Source organism: Calidris pugnax, unplaced genomic scaffold (genome assembly GCF_001431845.1).
Source record: "Calidris pugnax isolate Ruff unplaced genomic scaffold, ASM143184v1 scaffold82, whole genome shotgun sequence".
NCBI lineage: Eukaryota > Metazoa > Chordata > Aves > Charadriiformes > Scolopacidae > Calidris > Calidris pugnax.
Genome location: NW_015090833.1, coordinates 315,483 through 337,315, shown reverse-complemented (window position 1 = coordinate 337,315; position 21,833 = coordinate 315,483). Strand labels below are relative to the sequence as shown.

Here is a 21,833-nt window from a genome sequence, read left to right as displayed (position 1 = left end):
AGCATGAAACAATGAAAACTGAAAATGCTTCTTTCAATACATGCACTGCTAATATGCATGAAAACATCCCAGACCATCTATGCATGCGGTTGCAATACTTACAAAGATTGAATAAACACTAAAATTTTGCTTTTGCTTTAAGTTAGTTTGGTTAGTGGCAAAAAGCAATATGTTTGTTTGGGGAAAAAAAACCAAAACAACAAACCAATATTCAAGTAAAATATGTGGGGAGCAATAAATCGTATTTTTCTTGGATATCTGTGATCTGCATTGAAAGAACAACACTTGTCAAATGATCATGAATATTTTCTAAGTCTGGTAGTTCTTTACAAATATGGAAAATTCTAAGATGCCTCTAAAATGCACCCGGTTTGATCTGAACTCAGTCAACTGTGGGCCTGACCACCTGGACGGGGATGTGCAAACCTGAAGGACGGCACAGGCAGTAACTCCTTGCTGGGGAACCAGATCTACCCCCAAGCTCTTTCTCAGGGCTTTGGTTATTCCTTCAATTCAAAATCTTCTTAAGTCCATGCCAGAGAAAAAGAAACTTTCCAACCAGATCAGCAGACTGTATTTTGAAATGATAAGATTTTCAAAAAACATGGAAACACTTGAAGTTAATCTCAGGGAATGGGACAGTGCTGCTTTGCAGAAAGGGCTCCTGGAGTGGCAGAACAGGGGTGGAAAAATCTACTTTTAGCAGAGTAGAGGAGGAGCAGCGTTTGCACTGACTGAGGCAGCGAGTCCAACAGCCAAAAACCACCGTGAGAGACTATTCTGCATCAGCCAGAACTCTGCTGGAGAACAAGATACTTTTCTAAGCAATAATTACTACGAAACACCTCAGTCCGCCTTGGTCTGCATAGTCCTGTTTTTGAATAAATGCACCTGAGAAAATAAAGAGCTAACACAGAATAATTCCTGCTGTGTGGTGGTGGTTTGCATGGGCCCAAAATCTCAGCTACTTTAATCACTGGCACTGATGTGATGGTGGCTGTGGAAATGCTTCTGATATCAGAACTCCACCTTCGATCCAGAGGCCAGAGAGCAAAGGAGTGACATTCAGGAGGGAAGCAGCTCCTCAGTCCATTTACATTACCCTGGCCCTGCTCCACAGACAGAGTCAACCAGCAGAAATTCACAATGCTCAAAACAAGGAACCACAAAACAGACTTGTCCAAGACGACTTCGTTAATTCACTGCTTCCACTTCCACAGCTACAGAATCGATATTATATTTCCTTCAAATATCAATGTCTGTGGTCTCAGAGGAACTGAAACAGAGAATCTTGCACAGGATCATGAAAAGTTAAAAAGCCCCACTTTGCATGAAGCTCTTCACTCTTTGAAATGTCAATGTGCAGTCTCTCCAACTCTCTCTTCTCCTCCATTCCTCCCCGACTCTGTCTTTCCTGCCAAAGAGGTCCACAGGAGAAGTCCTCCTTGTCCCTCGGCCCTGAGGTGCTGCCTGCCCCGTTTAGGTCCACAGGAGAAGTCCTCCTTGTCCCTCAGGCCCTGAGGTGCTGCCTGCCCTGTTCGGGGGGTGACAGGACTGAGCTGAAGGAAGAAGCATTAAGCAGGTCACAATAAAAGTTCCCCATTTTCTCGCATCCAGGAAAGGAAACATTGTGAGTCACTGGCACCGAAATGAGAAGCTGTCTCCAGAATTGTGTTTCTGCTCCCAAATAACCTTTATTTTAAAAGCAGGATTGAGAGGGCGCCTGCGTTCCACGCTTCCCCATCACATCACTGTATATCAAGGGACAGGATACATGAATAGTTCAAGAGGAATGCAGAGAAACAGACTCCTGTTTGACAGTGATCAGCAGACACATTGGATCCCAGCAACCTTTAGCACCTGTAAGGCTGAAAACACATCTCAGGACAAAGTGTTCATCAGGTGAGGGGTTCACTTGCTTTCTGCTGCCCATGTTTTTCCCCTCCAGTGGTGCTGCTGACTATCTAAAGAGGCTACTACAGAGAGCTACTGCACCTACAGAGAGGATAACTGCCCTTTCAGTTCCAGGGGAGGTGTAACCCCGGGAGCTGTGTGTTCATAAAATCTGAGATAGATTAGAAGCCAAAGAGGCAGACACCCCTGTACCTGATAGGACTTCACTGGTCCCTGTAAATGCAACTTCCACACTTCAGCCAGGTGTTAGGGACAGAACCTTCCCTGGACAAACCACCAACACACGTTGGGCTTTAAAATCCTCAAGGTGGTGTTTTCCTTGTTTGTTTTGTCATGTTTTTTCTAAATGACACCCTCCCTTTCTCTCTGGAAAAAGTTATTCAGGCCTAAATTTAGACTCTGGATCTGACAGACACTTAAACATCCCTCGTTAAACACATACATATTTATGTGGCTTTCAGTGACTGCGTACTGAGGTAGCACCATCCCACAAACGAGATAAGCTCCTTGGGACTTTAAAGCCACTTCAAGGTTTCTATGTGTATATAAGCAAATATAACAAATCTCCTGGCTACAGACGGACAAATCCGATAGAAAAGTTGCACCTCTGGAGAAATTCTTCCATATGAATATTACAGGAAACAAGCACATACTAATGGGGTGTAAAGTACCTCAAAACTTCCATGTCAAGTAATCAGAAGTGCTGTTTTAAATATGAACACTTTCCTGAACTAGGACTCCAGTGGAGAGTGTTCTCAGAGACACGGGCTCCTCGTGTATTTGTCTTGCCTTACTGCCACGTATTTCAACCCAAAAGCTCGCTTTTATCCCACGCTGACATCATAAAGCAAAGGAAGAGTAAAATAAAGCAAGAGTTTATATTCTTTAAACAAAAAAATTCCAAGATGAGGAATCATGACATCTTGGTTGTATGGATATGACTATTTTGGAGACTGCCACAGACAGACAAACCAGGAAAGAAGGCTGAACTCTCACCATAATTTCATGTTGGACATTACATTTGTTTTTTCCTTTTAAAATAATTTCTAAAAGTATAAAAAAGTATAAAAGAAGGCTATGGGGAAGATTTCCTAAATGATACACTACTATTATTATTCAGTGACATCTATCTGAAATAAGTAATTTAAATTTATTAAAAACCAGTCAAATGCAAGGAGGAAGCTCTCACATTCACCTGAGGGGATAAACCTGGAGACCTGCCCTGTAACTTTACAAGGGACCAGAAGCCACCTCTTCCTGAACGGGATCCCTGGCAAAACACTTCTACCCTTTGGAAAAAAAAAAAAAAAAAAAGTTTTATGCTCCCCATAGGAATGGACAAATTTAAGAAATCATTCAAGAGCTGTGTGTGGCGGCTGTCGTTTTCATCGTGCTTGTGGCTGGGGTCGGTTTTGCGCACAGGCCGGCACCGCTGGCCCCCAGCAGGAGCCGCCTGCCCTGCGCTGGCCGCAGTGTGACTTACTTTCCGAATCGGGAATTGAGCTTGTTAGTGAGGAGCTGGTAGATGTGGTGATGCTCATGGAGGGGCTCATACCGTAACGGGGGTACGCTCCCGTCATGGCTGTGGTATGAGAGATCCACGCCGCAGGGTCGATTGGCCTCACCGGTTCAGCTGCGAAACAACCAGAAAGGAGAAAACAAAAAGAGAAATGGAATCAGGTTTGTGGTAAATACTAAGATCTAGAGTAAGAAGGATTTTTTTAGGGGTGCAAAATTTTTTGCCGTTGTGACAGTACAATTGAGATAGCCTCAGCACAAGGGAACAAAAAGTACTTTGCCAGCAGTAGCTGGTTTCCTCTAGAGATTGTCTCATCAGCCTGAAAGGATATAACCACCACACTCCTGTTCCTGTAACTGCAGGAGAAGTGACATATTTTCACTTGTAGGAAAGATGCTGCCAGTCCCAGTCCAGTAACAATATTTCTCTATAGTTCTATAAAGTGAGATAGATTCTCATTTTGCTACGACCCGAAGTCCTACCGATGCTATGCCCCAGCTGACGGGACGATCTCTCCCTACTTCTTAGGGTCTTGGATCCAAAACAACCCCTCGGACCTGAAATAGCCACTCAGACCCAAAACAGCCACTCAGACAGAAGGTGACTAGAACAGTAACTCCAGAACTTTGCATTTGCAGAGGTGAGGCATTGGGGAATTCCCCTCTCAGTGTTTTCAGCAGCCATAATGGAACTTTTTTGGACTGGAATAGTCTTGCAAAATAAATAGACAAAACATACAAAGACCATTTGAAGAGACTGGTATCAGAGGAGAGTGAAAATTACACTCAGCCCTTAAGAAAAGCCACAAAGCAAGTAATTTTTAAAGCTGGGAGTAAAAGTCAATTTTCCCCATAATTTGGATTAGTTCTTTTCTTCTGAATTACAGTGGCTATTGTTTCCATAAAATATCCCATTATTATTAATTGTATTACTTTTAATGGAAAATGCTATTCTCATCTTAAAAGGACCAGTAACAAGCTGGTTTCAGTATGAAAAGCAGAGCACTCACCAGTAGGAGGCAGCTGTGCTTGTTACAGGAGCACACACCTTTAATAGCTTGAAAGGTTTATTAAGCCAGAAGTTTTAAAACTAGATAATTTTCAAGAGATTTTATGTATATGAAACAATGTTGTCTGCCTCAAATTTTAAAAATAATCAGTTTAAATTTTTTATAAGAAGTGTACATGTGACAAAATGAGGCTTTTTAACAGTATAGTTACGCTCCAAACTTTCTATCAATTGAAAGGTTAAGATCACGAGGATGTACCCCCTAAAAGGTTAAGAGCTTGATTCAAAGCCATATGAAATAAAAAAAAAAACTTCCACGAATTCAGTGGGCTCAGGAGTCTCAGAAAGAGTACCTTAAACCCCTGCTTCCCCAAACAAAAACTGAACAAACAATACAACCAAACTTAAAAGTATCGAACTCAGAGGGAACAGAAACCTGAAAATATTCTAGACCTTGAGGGCTCCACAGGAACCCAGCCAAGAGCACAAATATGTACTCACCCCTGGGGATGGTGAAATAACTCCTGGGAGTAGGGTCCCAGCATTTGGCTACTGTTAGGCTGATAGGTCTAGGAGGAAAGAAAACAAGTAAGGGTGACTCTTAACTTTCCCTACAGAAGCTGTAACTGCTACAATGATCTCTCTGAAACAAACTTTTTCCTATCCACCAGCTGTAAAGCTCATTCTGAGAATGCTTTTGAGATGCTTGTCAAAGTGTTTCCAGTATGAACCGGTATCAGGATGTTTCTGGTTTCTGCATCATGAGCACTATTGGTGAAATCTCTCCAACAATCAGCTCCTGTGATATTAAAACGTTCATCACATAAACAAATAGTGCTACTGAAACCAGGCAACTCCTAGTTTGTGTTGGTTTTGGCTGGTGCACTGGAACCAGTCTCACCTCTCCATCACTCACGCTGAGAAGTTCAGAGCTGGGATCAGCAGTCGCACTGGCTGCTTACTGAGATCAAAATGTTGATTTCTCTGAGCTTTGCCCAATTCCAATAACCGCGTAGGGAGGATGAGGAGCAAGATTTTGTAATATGCTCACCCTGGTTTGGAGACTATTTCCCGTAAAACCCGTACTGCATCATCATTGCTCATGTTCTCAAAATTGACATCATTCACCTGAAACGTTGCAGAAAGAAGAGATCAGGCTTTGCAAGAGGAAAGTTAAAGACATTTTAATTATTTGTCTCCAAACTTATTTGCCTCGTAACTGCTTCCATTCCTTTGAGCAGCTGCAGAAATACTGTTTCTCAGAACTACCCAGCAGAGTTCCCAAAGAATTACAGATTTACGTGACAAGAGTTTTTGTGACACATTTCCCCGAGTATAAATTCTGTTAACTGATGGCTCAATCCATGGACCTGGTGGGATGAGCTGAGCCACCAACGTACAAGCCACTGGCATGTATTTTTGGACATGGACCAACCTGCAGAAGCATGTCTCCTGGTTCAATTCGGCCATCTGCTGCCACCGCCCCTCCTTTCATAATAGAGCCAATGTATATGCCACCGTCACCCCGGTCATTGCTCTGTCCTACAATGCTGATGCCCAGGAAGTTATACTTTTCTATACAGACAGAAAACGGAGGGTGGGGAGAGAAAAAAGCAAACAAAGTGATTGGAATGACAGTGAAGAGAACACGAGGCTGCTTCAGTCCTGAAAAATCAATTCTCTCAACACATCATGGGCCACGTTTGACTCACAATTATCTCGGGTTGCCCTATTGGCGAATGTCTGCCTGGCTCGTGCAGGGAAATGCTGCTAAAGACATGATTTTTTTCATACAGGACACTGAAAAGTTACATTCAGAAAATCAGGAAGAGAAACGACGTTGAAAAGACATGTCTACACCTAGAAATTAGGCACCCGATCAGCATTAGGCAATGGTTTTTTCCACACGTCAGAATTTGGTGCTACTGAAAGGTGCTGAATTGGCAGCTCTGCACGTTTCTATCTGGCTAAACAATGACATGCACGAGCAGCAGAAATACAAACCCCCAGTGCCTCTTGCTCCTAACAATGTCTGACCCATTACCATTCCCAGAAACAAGAGCACAACTCCATATCCTGGAGTTCCAGCTCCTTCCCTGGGCTTCTCAGGAAGAATAATGATGGAAATGCTGACACTGACCCAGTACTGGACCAGTAACCCAAGCACAGGCAGCAGAGCAGCAGCTCTCACCTGCCATTCCCTTTAGTTCAGCATCCTTTCAAACCAAGGGACTTTCTACTGGCTCCAAAGGCTACTACACCATGACAAAATGCACCTGTACCACTTGAAATTCATCATAAAAAGCATTGCTTGTCCTCTTACCCATGTTGAGCGTGACAGTGATGATATTTAGGGACATGGTAGAATCAGTGATGCTGCTGAATGAAGACGACTGCAAAATACAACAGAAAATGCTCAAGGTTTTCAACGGCTCAGAATAAGAAAATAAAAAGAACTACTGAGGATCAATTCAATGGGAACTGATTAATAGGTTTCCGTTTTTTTCCATCCAGAAACCATTGTGGCCACCTCAAAATTATTCTTTGTTTAGCATCTGTAAGGAAAAAACTCTGAACACAATCTGCACTTTCTCCAAAGATTCATTTACAAAACACACCGAGCAAGTTGCTACATTGAGGTTTCTCAACTGAACTTCACATTGAAGCATTTCTGCTTCCCGACGACATGACTGACAGGCAGGCATTGAAATACTAAAGCACCCAGTGGAGTGTGAATTATTACATCCACGGCTCCTCCCTAAAGAGAGGAGCAAACAGCTCACAATCCTTCAGGGAGTGAGAAGACAGACACTCCCCTCTCCCCCCAGAATGAAATACAAATGTTCTTATCAAGTATCTTCTAAAACATCACTCCAGTTCTTTTGATGAAACACGTGCACATTCATTCTTTAATCTGTGAAGACTTGTATTTATAGGAGAGCATTCAAGAAGGACCACCCTCATTCTGCTACCGCAGGACTAGCACAGAAAAGGGCAAGAAGGAAAATCTGTGATTTCCTACAAATGTAGATTCTGTCAGCAGAAGGGGAGTCTCAGCAATTTACACATCAGTCTGACACCACAGACATCCCACATCAGCCAGGTGCAGAACAGAGGTGCTCCTGCAGAGGCTGGTCTTGAAAGAACCAAGAAATGGGATCACTGAACAGTAAAAAGAGAAAGGGAGAGGAGAAAAGGTGCCTTGACTCCAGTGCTGCAGAACGTCCAACGTTAGATATTTACTCCAGGGTAGTTTGGAGCCAGAGGGAGCCTTTCCAATGAGCTCAACAGGGCACAGATCTGTTCTGGATCCTTTCCTAATTCACATGCTACACTCAAAATCACAGTTCACCTCCTTGGAAGATGCTGATGCCAACCTTACCCTGTCAATCTGCCGCATCCTTTGTTTCCTCCTCCTGCGTTTGTGCTTCCGTATGAGCCGGGATGAAGTGCTCTGCTCAGTGGAGCTGCTCAACCTGAGGGAAGGGGAGAGCAAACATCAACTCTGGAAAGCTGAGCCTTCTGCATTTCCCTGCACCCTGCCAAAAAACAGGCTGATGCCTACAAATGCAGAGAGAGTAAATCACACAGACACCATTGTAGCATCGTTTGTTGCTGAATTGCTGCTCAGTCCCTGCGTGTGCTGCACCAGAGCCTCTGCCTCGGAGCCAGTGAAGGTACCAGCTAAATACAGCACGGATTAGAGAATACCATTTACTGCTTTGCTCTCTTTTGGGAGCAAGACTTAATGCAACCCACACCCCAAGAGGTATATATCACCCCCATTTAACCACCAAAGGCCAGTGGTAGCATCTTCCACTACTTTAAAGGTGGTCCTGACTCCAGGCCCATCAAAGAAAAAGGCCCGGTGTAAGAACAGCTGTACATTAAACCATTATTTTAATCTCTGCTCTGAAAGACAACCTCAGAATCTCTTAATTTTTGTGAGTCTTGTCATGGTGCTGTTATTTTCTTCTGCTGCTATCTACCCTGTTAACAGGAACTTAATGTTAAGGCTTGAATTCAATTAAATAAAGTAGCAATTCATAATCGCTACTAACAAATAGTGACAGAGGAACAGTGAATATGATTTATCTTTCCATATTCTGTTAGATTTATTTTGTTGTGGTTTTTTTTTTCAAACTTGTAGAACCTAAATGTGCCACATTCTACATAGAAATCCTTAAGATCCCCCTAAGAGTTTGGGTCGTTAATCATTCTCATTTTACAGATGGTGGGATGAGACACAGAAACACATAACTGGATTTGCCCAAATTAATTTCAGAAGCCTGGAACCAAGCCTAGATTTCAGAGATACCAGCATAACACCACAGAGACATCTCTCCTCTATTTATTATATGAAGAATGGCAAAAAAAAAAAAGAAAAAGTAATGGTCCATCATTAACCAAGATTAGAAAAAACCAAACAAACCCACAGCCCTACACAACACAAGTAATTGAACTGGCACTGTCACAGAGAAACCAGCACCAGCCTTTTCCCCCAGTCTCCATGTCCCTGCCTTCAAAGTCCTAGCCACATGCAGGAATGCTGGAATACCTCCAGCAAAACCCCACACCAGCAACTTCAAAAAAGGAGCTTTGCTGTCACTGCTGTGCTGTCACACAACCCACTGCAGCAGGAAAGCCATCTCCCATAAAGGAGGTGTGTTTCAGTCCATCTCGCTGAGCCAAATATCCCAGATGATGGAGCTGCTCAGAGGGTGTGAATCTCCTCACATTCTCTTTGAGTTCCCAAAACTATTTCAGGCATGTTAACCTCACACACTCCTTTCTCCCCTCCCAGCAAGGCAAATTAATTTAAAGAGCCAAGAGGTGGTATTTTCAAAAGAGATCAAAAATTTGATAATTCTCGCTCTGTGGAAACAGCTCCCAGCACCTGGCTTTCTGAGGCTTTACCTTTGCAACAGGAAAGATAACGAGGTCTCTCAGATGGAGGGCTCCCAAAACTGGACTTGTTCAACATTCTCCAGTCTTTTTGAAAGCCTGGACACAAATCCAGGCAATCGATTTCCATTGTTTACACACGTTTCACCTACTGCAACATCATATTTTATGGCGTAACCCCAGTGTGTATCACTTTAGGAGTAAGCAGAGCTTCCCGTCACCAACATTTTTAGAACAGCATCCTCTAATGGTTACTGTGGATAAAGAGAATTCACTAAATTCATCATCATTTAATTTATCCATTTTCCCAGTACTACATCCTTGAAAGGAGTAATGCCTCCAGCTAACATTGCCTAGTGTAAAAAGCAATTTTAAGTTTGCAATGTTCATAGAGCAGAGCAAAAAATGGAGATAAAAATAAACTGAAAGCCCTACCTGCCTGTTCCCCCTTATTTTCTTGGGCACCCTGGGGGCAAGACTACTTTGGAAAACTCATTCGATTTCAATACATGACCAAAAGTTTTGATTCCTCTGTAAGCAGTGAACATTTTGGATTTTTCTTTTAAATTAAACCAGCAAAACTGGAGTTTATTGACAAATCTCTGAACTCCTGTTACCAGATGGTAATACGCAGCAAATGAAGTTCTATTCTGTGGTTTTGTTTTTTTTTTTCATTCTACTCTGCATTAGACAGAAGAATGGAAATCAGTTCCTTAGAAAAGCCCCAGTTCAAGCTCAGTTCAAGAGGACAGACAACATTTCAGAGAAGTAACCACTTGAGTTAAAGCAGCCCCTCACAGTAGTCACACAAAGCTGATGATCAGAAGGCAGTGCAGAAACGTTTTTGTGTGCTTACACATTGGATTCTACACAAAGAATCAGTAGAAAATGTTAGTTATTACACTAGAGAAACCATAAATGGAGAGCTCACACAAACCAGTTTCTTCCTCCCTTCTTGGGGGAAGCTGGACCACGACTGGAGCTGCCTTTAGAAGCCCTGCGTACCTAACAAGGCAGGGCAGATGGTTTCAGAGTCCACACCAAAAGCCTATTTGTAACCATCAGGTTTCACAACCTTGCTTAAATTTTCACAATTTCTTAAAAAAGAGTCAAGCCTCTATCTATTTTCATCCAGCTTTGGTGCAGTTCATCATCTCCTCTTGTAATTTCTTTTAAATCCATAGCCTTAATGCATCCTTGCTGAATGATTCATAAACACTACCTATCTCGTATTCTAGGAGTATCAGGATGCTAAGCAGCAGCTCAAACCTACTCTAATGAGGAGTAATATTTTGATCTCTGAAGAATCCCCAGAAATCAATAAACGTTATTATTACAATTTGATGAGCAAAACCAGATGTTGTAGTTGAGCTTTTGGGAAAAATAAAGTGCAGAGATGAAAAACAAATCCAGAATCAGAGCTACCAATTTCCTGCACAAGCTACTGGCCAAAACCCTGACTGCACTTCTAACAGAACAGCTAAAAAATACCACAAAAGAGATTTTTAAAAAGAATAATAATTTGTCCAATGTACATTCCACAAAGGAAGGAAAAAAGGTAACAGTTTGTTAAAGAAAGCTTATCCATACAGTTTAAAAAGAACTAATGTTAATTTCTTAAATGAGAAATAAACGTAAGCAATTTTTTTCAATGAATTTAGTCACATTAAACTGAGAATACTAATTGCAAGTTGCAGACAATAATCCTGCAGCTACAGATGTCATATCTGCTAGCCCTTTATTTGCTTAACAGAAGAGACAAATAAGACTCTTACTGTAAAGTTCACCATGAGCTCTCTACATCAACCTGCACTCAAAATCCCACGTCCTACCTGCAAATAACACTAATGTTTCATCATATCATACTTTGAAAACAAAGGAAATAAATGATTGCACTCACGCTGCTTGAAGAGTTCTGTACTGTCCTCTAATATCTGGGAACAAATTAAATCACTGAAAGAAAAAATTACTCTTTCTCTCTGAGTGCAAAATAACTTCCTTGGACTGGAAATGAACAAATAAGACTCTTACTGTAAAGTTCACCATGAGCTCTCTACATCAACCTGCACTCAAAATCCCACGTCCTACCTGCAAATAACACTAATGTTTCATCATATCATACTTTGAAAACAAAGGAAATAAATGATTGCACTCACGCTGCTTGAAGAGTTCTGTACTGTCCTCTAATATCTGGGAACAAATTAAATCACTGAAAGAAAAAATTACTCTTTCTCTCTGAGTGCAAAGAAACTTCCTTGGACTGGAAATGAACCAACTCTGCTGCTCTGCTCCCAGTTAAAAATGAAATAAAGCAATGTCAAACACTCACTGTTAGAAAAGCATCCTCAACCTTACAACCTCTTCACTTCCAAGCCAGTCACATCCTTCTCATTTCTTCTCTCAGTGACCTCCTCCACGTACAAATCCCCTTTGCGATGCAGGTTCTGACCCCAGAGCTCATCAAACTTACCCCCTTCAACCTCTTTTTCCCCAGGCTGCTGTCTCCAGCAGATCTGGAGCGCGCTCCATTTTCTGTTTGGCCGTATTTGCCTCTAAAGAAAAACCTCTCCCTGCCAGCACAATCTCTCATCTGCTGGAGAACATCCTCACCGACACAACAGCATACCTTGGAGCATTCCATCGAGTTGCTCTTCCTGACTAGCTGGCCTGGCAGCTGCTCTCGCTGCCAAAAGCTCCTGCCCCAGCCTAGAAAGGAAAAGGCCTGCGCAGCAGCTTCCAAAAGTCTCTTTCTTCTCAGGTCAGACGCAGGAAGCTTTACTTTATTAACAGAGAAAGATTTAGTTGGGTCGAAGTATAATGCGCTTCGGCGGCCACCCTGGCTGTGCTAATCCTGCCCTACTGCATGTCTTGCTGCCATGGAAATGATTAATTTATTTACAAGAAACAAAAATCAGCTGCAGGGTTGTTGTTGTTGTTTTTGTGGGCTTGATTTTTTTAGGGAGGGAAGGAGGGTTAGAAGCCCTCAAGGCTTCAGGAAGGCTTCGAGCACATTCAGGTTAAGTGCTGATCCTGCCAAGACTTTACGCACATAAATACCCAGGTGAAGTACAAAGCAGCCAGAAGGTTAATTTTCTGTATCTCCAGGTGTTGGCAACTTCACCGTAACTGCAAAATAAGTTCTTGAAACTAATTCAGGACCAAATCTTAAATGTTCATTTTGTTACCCTTTCAACCCTTTGGAAACACCCAGCCTTTGAACAGGACTTGAAGGAACTGCTGTTCCTCAACCGGTTTCTAAGATATAACCAACTGCAAGACCAAATAGGTCCACTGAGTTCAATAATCTGTTTGTAAATGCAGCAAATGTTTAAGTATTCTACCTAGAATTTAAGAATATCACATTGCACCTTATTTATTTTAGGTACAGATCTCTATGAAGCACCAGAGATAGTAATTGTTGTCTTCTCTGACAATTAATACAAATCTGTAATGCTCTAGAGACAGTGCTCAAGAACACTCTCACCACAGCCAAGAAAGGGAAGGCTATTAGTTTTAATTGATGTTACCTCTTTAAAGATAGCTATTTTGAATCAGAGAAACATACTGATTTATATACCTTTTATGGAACAACAAAAATATCTTTAGACATCAACAAGATGTCTCGAAATGGGGAGCTTTTTTGCAAAAAGGAATAATTCACATTCTCACTGTCTGCATAAAAAGAAAAAAATAATTAAAGAGTCATAAATATCCAACATCCCAGCCTGCTCTTGCAATAGCATTAACTTTGCTGAGTTCCTGTACTGCTCACCGGCCTCAGAGCATGCAATTACACAGGAATTCCTTTACAATTCAGCCTTAGTGAAGTGCCTACTTATTAGGAACTTATACTGAAGGTGTTTCGTTACAATATTCACACCATTACTTTATAAATAGGTAGAGAGTTGCACATTGCTTTCATCTTAAAATGTGATCATTCTTGCTGTTAAAAGGGAAAGAACAGGAAGGGAAGTTTTCTCTTCATTGGAAGAGTGGCTATGGGCAGTTTGGACAGTGACCCCAATAACGTTGCTTGTTTCTCAGAGCAGTGATTATACACAACGTGATGTTACTGACAAACTGTCAGTGCTCAAACCACATGTAGAAGGGGAAAAAAAAGGAAAATTAAGAAGAGTAGAGATAAATCTTCTCATCTCACCAGTCAGCATGCTTCAGGAAAGCCCAGGAATACAGTGAAGTGGCCGGGAAACAGATGCAAACAGCATTTAACGGCTCAGGGACCATGCCAAAGCCTTACCTGCTCGTGTTGTCATCGTCATCAGAGTCGATGAAGCTGCTGGATTCCAGCTCACTGCTCATCATGGTGGAAGAGCTGTCATAGCCAGGAGGGTGCTCGCGGTGCCTGTCCAGTTTCGGATGGCCATTGATCCGAGGGACTGGGAAAACAAAACAAATGGAGTATTACTAGGGAAAGAGGAGGAGGAGGAGGGAGGAAGTGGCACCAGGAGCAGCACGATGTTCACACAGACATCTGCAGACAGCTCTGCAGGAGGGTCCTCATGCCAAAACCTCTGTGAGAACCTGAGTTCATTCATCAGCTGGGAAGCTTCCTGCCCTGCCTGGCCCATCTGCCCACCTACCTTCTTCCTAACTTTTTCATTTGTCTGTGGCTCAGTTCATGGTGAGCCATTAGAGGATCGAGGCAGACATAGAAGGCATGGACAAATGCTATAATGGTACCAGAACGTTACTCAGAACGGCCAGGAGAAGTTGATGTCAAGAGGAAGGTACATAGGAAGATCTTGGAAAAGCAGCAGATAACACAATTTGAGTTTGGAATGCACAGGCCTAGCAGCACAGAAAACATCAAACAACATTCCTTGATGAATTCTATTAATATCTCACCCATAAAACCACCTTTCCCTCAACCACAGGCTTAAACAATTAAAATTCTTCCTTTTCTAGGACTACAAATTCATTTTATAGTCTTCATACAGTGCAGCCTGGAGTTCAAAATATTTCACTAGATCTGGAAACCTGGATGCTTAACCACAGCATCGGACAAATCCACCCCAATCTCTCCAGCTTCAGCTTGAGTATAAAACCAAGTCCAACCACCTTGTCCATTTATTTTTTTGCTTCTACACAGCAAAACATCAGAAATTGTGGAGTGAATTAAAGTCTCTTAGTCCAAGGGTTCGCATAACCCAAATATGTGCTCACTGGAAAGAGAACTGGAAGAGCTCCCATTGCCATCGGCAGCACTATCTAGCAGCCAGGTCACTCCCATACGCTGCTCACATGAACCCCTTGTCTCATTCTCAACACGCTTCACCTTTAAGCTTCATTTCAGGAGCAGTTTTTGGCTTGTGAGAACATCATCCCCCCTGGATCAGCCTGCTGGACTACCAGAACGCACACTGCACCACCACCCCTACAGGCTCTGGAGTTTTCCTGAAGAGGTTGGAAGTCAAAACATCAGCCATGGAGAAAACCGAAATTTCTCCACTTGAAAAATCCCATCTTTTTAATCACTGTGCTTGTTTTTCCTGCCTTCCTCTGCTGTTCATCGCTTGCAACTTAGAAAAGCAATCACATCAATGTTGGGAGATAACACTGATTTCATTCGGAGAAGCTGACATTAAACAGAGCCCTGATATTGGACTGGGTGAATAGCAGGTTACAGAAAACAATGAACTGGATTTTATCCACATTTAACTGGTATAAATAGGAAGCAAATTTGGGCAACGTCCTTCTCTCATCAGAGGTACTTTCTTTGCATTTGGCTTTGATTATTATTAATTATACAGCCCAGAAAGAAAGTTGCCAGCATGATTTTGTAATCTTTCTCTGCAAAACCAGCCTGTTTACACAGCTGGGGAGGGAGGGATTTTGTAATCTTTCTCTGCAAAACCAGCCCGTTTACACAGGGAGGGATGGGGGCACCTCTGGTCATCAATAGGTGGGATGTCTCAGGTGCCCACTAGAAATCACCAGTTCTGTCTTTCCCATCACAGGTCACCGTCGTTAGACAATGCAGATTCTTCATTTCATTCCAAGTGGGTGGTCTAAAAGCTCTCACTCTTGTGGATGTTTTCTGCTCTAAGACTCCATCCTGCGTCCACTTCTCTGCAGAGAATTCTGGATGCCATCAATTAGGCAGCATTTAAGGTAGCTATCTACAGATTGCAGCCTTGCAACGAGGATCGCTGTGAAACCAGGACACGTTTCAAAGTGTCACATCTCATCCATTGGGGGTTATTTACTCGGGAAAATTTTTGTCCTTAAAAACCTCTATGAGCAGATTGCTATTTTATTGACTTTGCAATTCAGAGTCATTTGCCTAATACTTCCACTAGATAAAATTCTAGCTCAGCTGAGGTGTTTCTCCTGTCTCTAACCACTGGACACCATGTCTATGAGCAGATTGCTATTTTATTGACTTTGTACAATTCAGAGTCATTTACCTAATATTTCCGCTAGATAAAACTCTAACTCAGCTGAGGTGTTTCTCCTGCCTCTAACCACCGGACACCACGGCAGCCCGTTTACACAGGGAGGGATGGGGGCACCTCTGGTCATCAATAGGTGGGATGTCTCAGGTGCCCACTAGAAATCACCAGTTCTGTCTTTCCCATCACAGGTCACCGTCGTTAGACAATGCAGATTCTTCATTTCATTCCAAGTGGGTGGTCTAAAAGCTCTCACTCTTGTGGATGTTTTCTGCTCTAAGACTCCATCCTGCGTCCACTTCTCTGCAGAGAATTCTGGATGCCATCGATTAGGCAGCATTTAAGGTAGCTATCTACAGATTGCAGCCTTGCAACGAGGATCGCTGTGAAACCAGGACACGTTTCAAAGTGTCACATCTCATCCATTGGGGGTTATTTACTCGGGAAAATTTTTGTCCTTAAAAACCTCTATGAGCAGATTGCTATTTTATTGACTTTGCAATTCAGAGTCATTTGCCTAATACTTCCACTAGATAAAATTCTAGCTCAGCTGAGGTGTTTCTCCTGTCTCTAACCACTGGACACCATGTTCAGCAGTTGTGTGTTTTTTCACTACTAGTAAGAAACTTCCCAATTCCAAATCTGAATTTTCTCCCTGCTAGCATCCTAAAAGATGGTCCTCATGCTGTCTCTAAGCAAGCTCCCTTCAAAATTTAACTGTGTATTTATGGCACTAAAGAATAAAATAATTCAGCAGTCACCCAGCTCCACCTGCTCAGCACTGGGCTCAAATACAAGCTTCTCTCTTTACTGTACTGCTCTTATAAGCATTTTTTATAAGAAATGCTCTTCCTCTCCTGCTTGGCCCAAGATATATGAAGGATTACATCACAGCAGGCACATACAACACACTGGAATTATTTTACAGCCGACATAATTATTGACAGCAGCTGAAACCAGAACACCCTACAGTTTAAATTTCCCCCAAAGTACATGTTCGCTGTTGTTTCAGAGAGTATAAACCTGAAGCTTGGACTCATGTTCCTATCGGAACAGGATTGCTAATCCCATGTCTAATACAAACAGTTTCCTCGTTCATTAGCAGGTGAATAATTTATCCCATCCATAAACCTGATCAGTTCACAACCATTATGAAGAACGACCCACACCAACACTCTCTGCTCTTTAGTCCTCAGGGGGGAATTTTCACACAGAGGACAATTTTAAGACCAGAGACAGACTTTTTAACCAGCTGAAGGCTGCCTCAGTTTCCCTGCACAAAAAACAGGGCACTGACTGCTTAGAAACTTCAGTTGAAAAGAGTATTAATACCTACAGCGACACACGCGGGGCTGTGCTTCTGGATAGCATCTGACTGGTTCCAGTGGCCTCATCAGGTGGTGACACCACTTGTGACAGTATCTCCTAGGGGCAGTGGGTCTCCTGGGCTCCTGCTGCCTCTCCTGCTGTGGCTGGTTCCTACCAAAACACTTCAAAAACGTGGCAGTGACCATTTCCCTGCCCAGGCTGTGCCCACGGAGGGGAATCCCCAGCGCAGGCCGTGACTATCACTGTGTCCGAGTCCAACAAACACATCCAGATGTACACGGGGCTTCCCACCAGCAGTTATTTTTCATGCACAGTGTGAGAGGGAAAAAGAGCCAGTTCGGGGCTCCTGCTGGGAAACTGGAAAATTCCATTCCTGAAGACTCAAAGATTAGGAAAAATATATGTATTTTTTGCATGCTCTTCCTCCATGACATAATCCCAAGGAAGGCTGTGATTCTGTGATCTGGTAGGCAGTGTGTCTTGAAGGACTGGGGAAATAGAACAAAAAGCATTTGCATTGACTTTGCCATTTCCTGCTCTGCCATTTCCACCACACGCTCTGCACAACCCACGGATCACTTCTGCAAGTCCAAATCCTTTTATAACTACAATTTTAACGGGGTCCTGGAATATAGCATAGCCTCTTCATCCCAGTAACCACACATAAATAGGCCTTTGGAATTTGCATAAAAACTTTTTAGAATATAAAGAGGCTACTAGAGATTACACTGATTTGGGGCTTCTTTAAAATGGCCTCTTATTTTAATGTATTAAAGAAAATTATCTTATTTTAATGTATTAAAGAAAATCATTATATTATTATAATACATGGTTTTCCTCTCTCTCATAACATTTCTCTTTTTGTCTTATTTTAATGTATTAAAGAAAATTATCTCAGATCTAAACACACGGTTTTCCTGTCTCATAAAATTTCTCTGTTTTGGAGATAGAGGTGAAGGAACTTTTCACTCAAGAATAAAAAAAAGACCCTAAACATATATGTGTGTTTCTTATTAATAAATTCCATCTAGTTCTGCAAGTATCTGCCAAGAGAAAAATGTTTCTGAGCTTAACCTGGTATAAATGCCAATGGTGGAGCAACCCCACTTGTTCTAGAGATGTCTAAGGCAGATCTTAACCTGGTATAAATGCCAATGGTGGAGCAACCCCACTTGTTCTAGAGAACATCTAAGGCAGACGGGTTGCTCTGTTGGGACACGGAGCACTTTAAACCTAAAGCCTTAAATATGGACATCATCATTAAAAATGAGAGTTTCACAAAACCAGTCACAGTTCAGCACAGGGCAAAGCACAGCCTCGCTGCAGAGAGGTGATGGATCTCACTGTGACCAAGCTCACGCCTGGCTGAAACCCATCAATTAGAATTGGGGCCGGAACCTCCTCGGTATCAAAGCTGAGGTTTCTGTTTATTCCGGTGAAATCTGTGCTTGACTTAAAACTGAGAGAACTTTGTCTCAGGTAGGTCAAACACCCTCTCCAACCAGAAGCCCTGGCGTTACCTGTGTGTACTTCAACACCCCAGCACAGCAGCTGTGTTGGTTGAATTATTAACTTCTCACAGAAGGACAAAACCTCCAGGAGCCGTGAAGATTTGCAGCTTCTGTGCAATTTAATGAGGATTGCAATAGCTCAGCTGCTCTCAAGGTTCAGCTTTTCAAACATTTTAAAAACAGTTTCAAGTTCTTTGACTGGGTCTTCAGGACAAACACGAAACAAACACAATACTGCGTTAATTTGTTAAGATGGGACATTTAAAATTATGATCCTTCCAAGCGTTATTACAGTTGTCATAAACCTTTTTCAACTCCCTGTTTCCCTGAGAGTCTTTCTCACCAGTTGCTCCTCACAAGCTTAAAGAATTAGGACAAATGCAGGATGATGACACTTTGTGTAAATTAGTGTTTGCTTTTAGTGTCATTAACAGCAGCAAGGTTTAATATTACAATGGTCTCAGCATTCTCATATGGTGTTACCGCAGATGCCGAATTAGTAACTCTAATGCTAAATTTAAAACAGATTTACCATATTTGTTAAAGATTTTGACCTGAGCTCTTCAAAAAGTAAATGTTCTCTAACACCGTCCAGGTGCGTTTCCATCTGACTCAGATTATGGATTACTTGTCTATGAAAACCAGTGGCTTTTAACAAGTCTCTATGAAGTTTTAATGCTTCCTAGAGAACAGAATTTTGAAAGCATACCTGCCCTCCTGGAAAAGTCCACCGTTTCTAATGTCGAAGTGATCTTCTCTTCCCAGGTCTCTCCCCCAGGCTACGGTCACCCTCAGCCATACGGAAAAGCCTCAGATCCTTCCCCCCCTTCACAACCCTTTCTCCGCAGCCTCAGCCACCGGTTCTCTGCCTCTGGCCGGCCCCTCTCCAGCCCCCAATACAGACAATACTCACAGCACGGCTCCACCAGGACCCCCCTTTGTCCCCCCAAGGCCACCAGAGCTGGAGAAGGTCGTGGGGATGGCGACTGCCAGCTCCTGCCTCACCGACCTTAGTGTTCTTCCATCCAGACTGGAAACCGCTCCCAAAATCAAAACCCTCCCCCCGTAATGAATGCCTTCAGGGGGTGGGCAAGTTACATCTACTGCTTGAATGACTTGGGACAAATTACTCCAGTGGAAGCCAGGCGGTCCTTAAAAATAAACAAAATAAAAAAGGACAGTCCTACTGGCCCGGGATCTGGAGTTGCAGGGTATCATGTTTCCAGTACACAAAGAAAACACAAAGCACGTGGTTTAGGGTTGTCTTGTAGGTCCAGGGGACCCACCAGAAAGAATAAGCAAAGAAAAACCTTGCCCCCTCCCATTCCCGTCTTCTAATGGGGAAGGAAAGCAAATTTCACTCATGCAAAGCACTGCCAGGGAAATCAGGTCACGGCAGCCGGCATCACACACCCCTTGGGGAGCAAGACACAGATTTATAGGGTATTTAACGTGGGGCTTGGATTCCTCACAAGCATTTGGTACCAAGAAAGTGAAAGGCGCAGATGAATTGAGATGGATGAATGATGGCAGTAATGTATACATTCTGTCTGTTTGCCATGACTCAGTGTGACCTGTGGTTTTGCTGCCAGCACCTGGAAGGCTGCCCTCCCACCTCAACACCCTCCGCCGCAGCAGAAAGTCCTTGGCACCTTTAAGCCTGTTCCACAGAGTTAGAGCAGGCATGGATGGAAAAGGACCTTAAATCTCTGCCTTTGGAAACAGAGTGTCAGTCTCTGCTCTTTTCTGCATGTCACATCCAGGGACCCAGAGATGCAAAGGAGAGACCCCAACAAAGGACAAACCCATATGGAAATGTAGTTTTCCTCTTTAACTCTTAGCTTTTCTGTAGTGACTTATTTTATCAAATATAAACATGCTATTATTATATTAATATTATAATTAAATACATTTATTATACAAAAAAAATTTTTAAAGGCACCTGATTTGCAATGTGTTGGCCTGCCTGCATAAATTAAAACTTCAATTTATGGCCCCTCTCCTATCATTCAATATAAATAAAAAATGGAAGGGAATTGTTCTTTGAGCACTTTAAAAGGTTCACTTCACTTTTCCCTAAAAGCCAGCGCACAGCTGGATTCAGCTGGAACTGGAAGGGGTGAACAGATGTGAGGTAAAGAGAAGGGCTTTTAGTCTCATTTTGCAGATCTGAAGAGACACCGATAGTTGAGATCAACATCCATATTTCTAGATATTCCAAGTAAAATATCCCTGGTTTATATACTAGATCAGAGGAGCTCACTAAACGAATAATAACCTCCTGTTTACATTTTTTCCCTTGCCTTTTTCCAGCTATATCTTCTCTTTTAAATTATAAACAGAAAAAATGGGTTCAACTTCACGTATTTCCTGTTTGAACTAGATTTTCTTTTATAGAAATAAATAGATAAAAGTGGCTTTACCAGTATGCAAACACACTTCACTTTTACCAACGTTTTATACCTCCCAAACAGCACCAAGTAGCCTTGAATTCACACAAAAGGTTTCCTGTGTGATTAAGGTGTGCGTTTAAATCCATAAAGTTTTTGTGATGTCTCTACCCAGTTAAAATCCCCTTTACTAATTTTTTCTAATTTAACCAACATTGTTTGGAGGGGTGGGGGGGCAGGAACTGTTGTAATTGAGTGTGCACTTTCCCAAACCGTGATTATAAGGGTTTTATTCATAAAATACTCACAGGTATCCAAGTCCTTAGTCTAAACAAGACCCGTTCTGGCTCTGGTTCAGTGCCTGTCCCACTAATAACCAGGGACTTTCTGCCCTGCTGACCCCCAGCTCCTGGGTCTTCATTAGGGGACGAGAGAGTTCACTGAGAGGGTCTGACAAAAGCCTTTCAGTGTGTCACTGAGATTAGAATAAAGCAGAGCCTCGGAGGTTAAAATATGTCCTCCTTGACTTTTATCAACAGCAGAGTAGGTCCTGCCTGAGGGACAAAAGCACATCAAAGTACTAAATCAAATAAGCCTTGAAAGCGGAAAAGGGCAGAGCAACATCTGCTGAAGGAAACTGTAAAGAGGGTTCTGTGCCAGCACAGGGAACAAAGGTGAGAGTGTCTTGGAAGAAGTCACAGTCAGGCTCCCAGTTAGGAAAAAAACCAACAGAGCTCCCAGTCCCCACCAATGCAGAAAACCTTTACTAATTATTAACAGGAAACACTCGCGGGAACAAAGGTGAGAGTGTCTTGGAAGAAGTCACAGTCAGGCTCCCAGTTAG

The 21,833-nt window shown here is 42.5% G+C and overlaps 1 protein-coding gene across 1 annotated transcript in view; it reads right to left on the bottom strand.

The window, feature by feature from the left end:
• Positions 1 to 21,833, bottom strand: part of DVL1 (dishevelled segment polarity protein 1) — a 44,519-nt gene that overhangs the window by 6,780 nt on the left and 15,906 nt on the right. Inside the window, exons 4-10 of the mRNA XM_014941463.1 lie at positions 13,605 to 13,743; positions 7,824 to 7,917; positions 6,765 to 6,834; positions 5,877 to 6,016; positions 5,493 to 5,569; positions 4,943 to 5,010; positions 3,398 to 3,547 (exon numbers count right to left, since the gene is read on the bottom strand). Coding sequence (XP_014796949.1) covers positions 3,398 to 3,547; positions 4,943 to 5,010; positions 5,493 to 5,569; positions 5,877 to 6,016; positions 6,765 to 6,834; positions 7,824 to 7,917; positions 13,605 to 13,669 — 664 coding nt within the window. The 5' untranslated portion in view covers positions 13,670 to 13,743. The remainder of the gene's footprint in view (positions 1 to 3,397; positions 3,548 to 4,942; positions 5,011 to 5,492; positions 5,570 to 5,876; positions 6,017 to 6,764; positions 6,835 to 7,823; positions 7,918 to 13,604; positions 13,744 to 21,833) is intronic.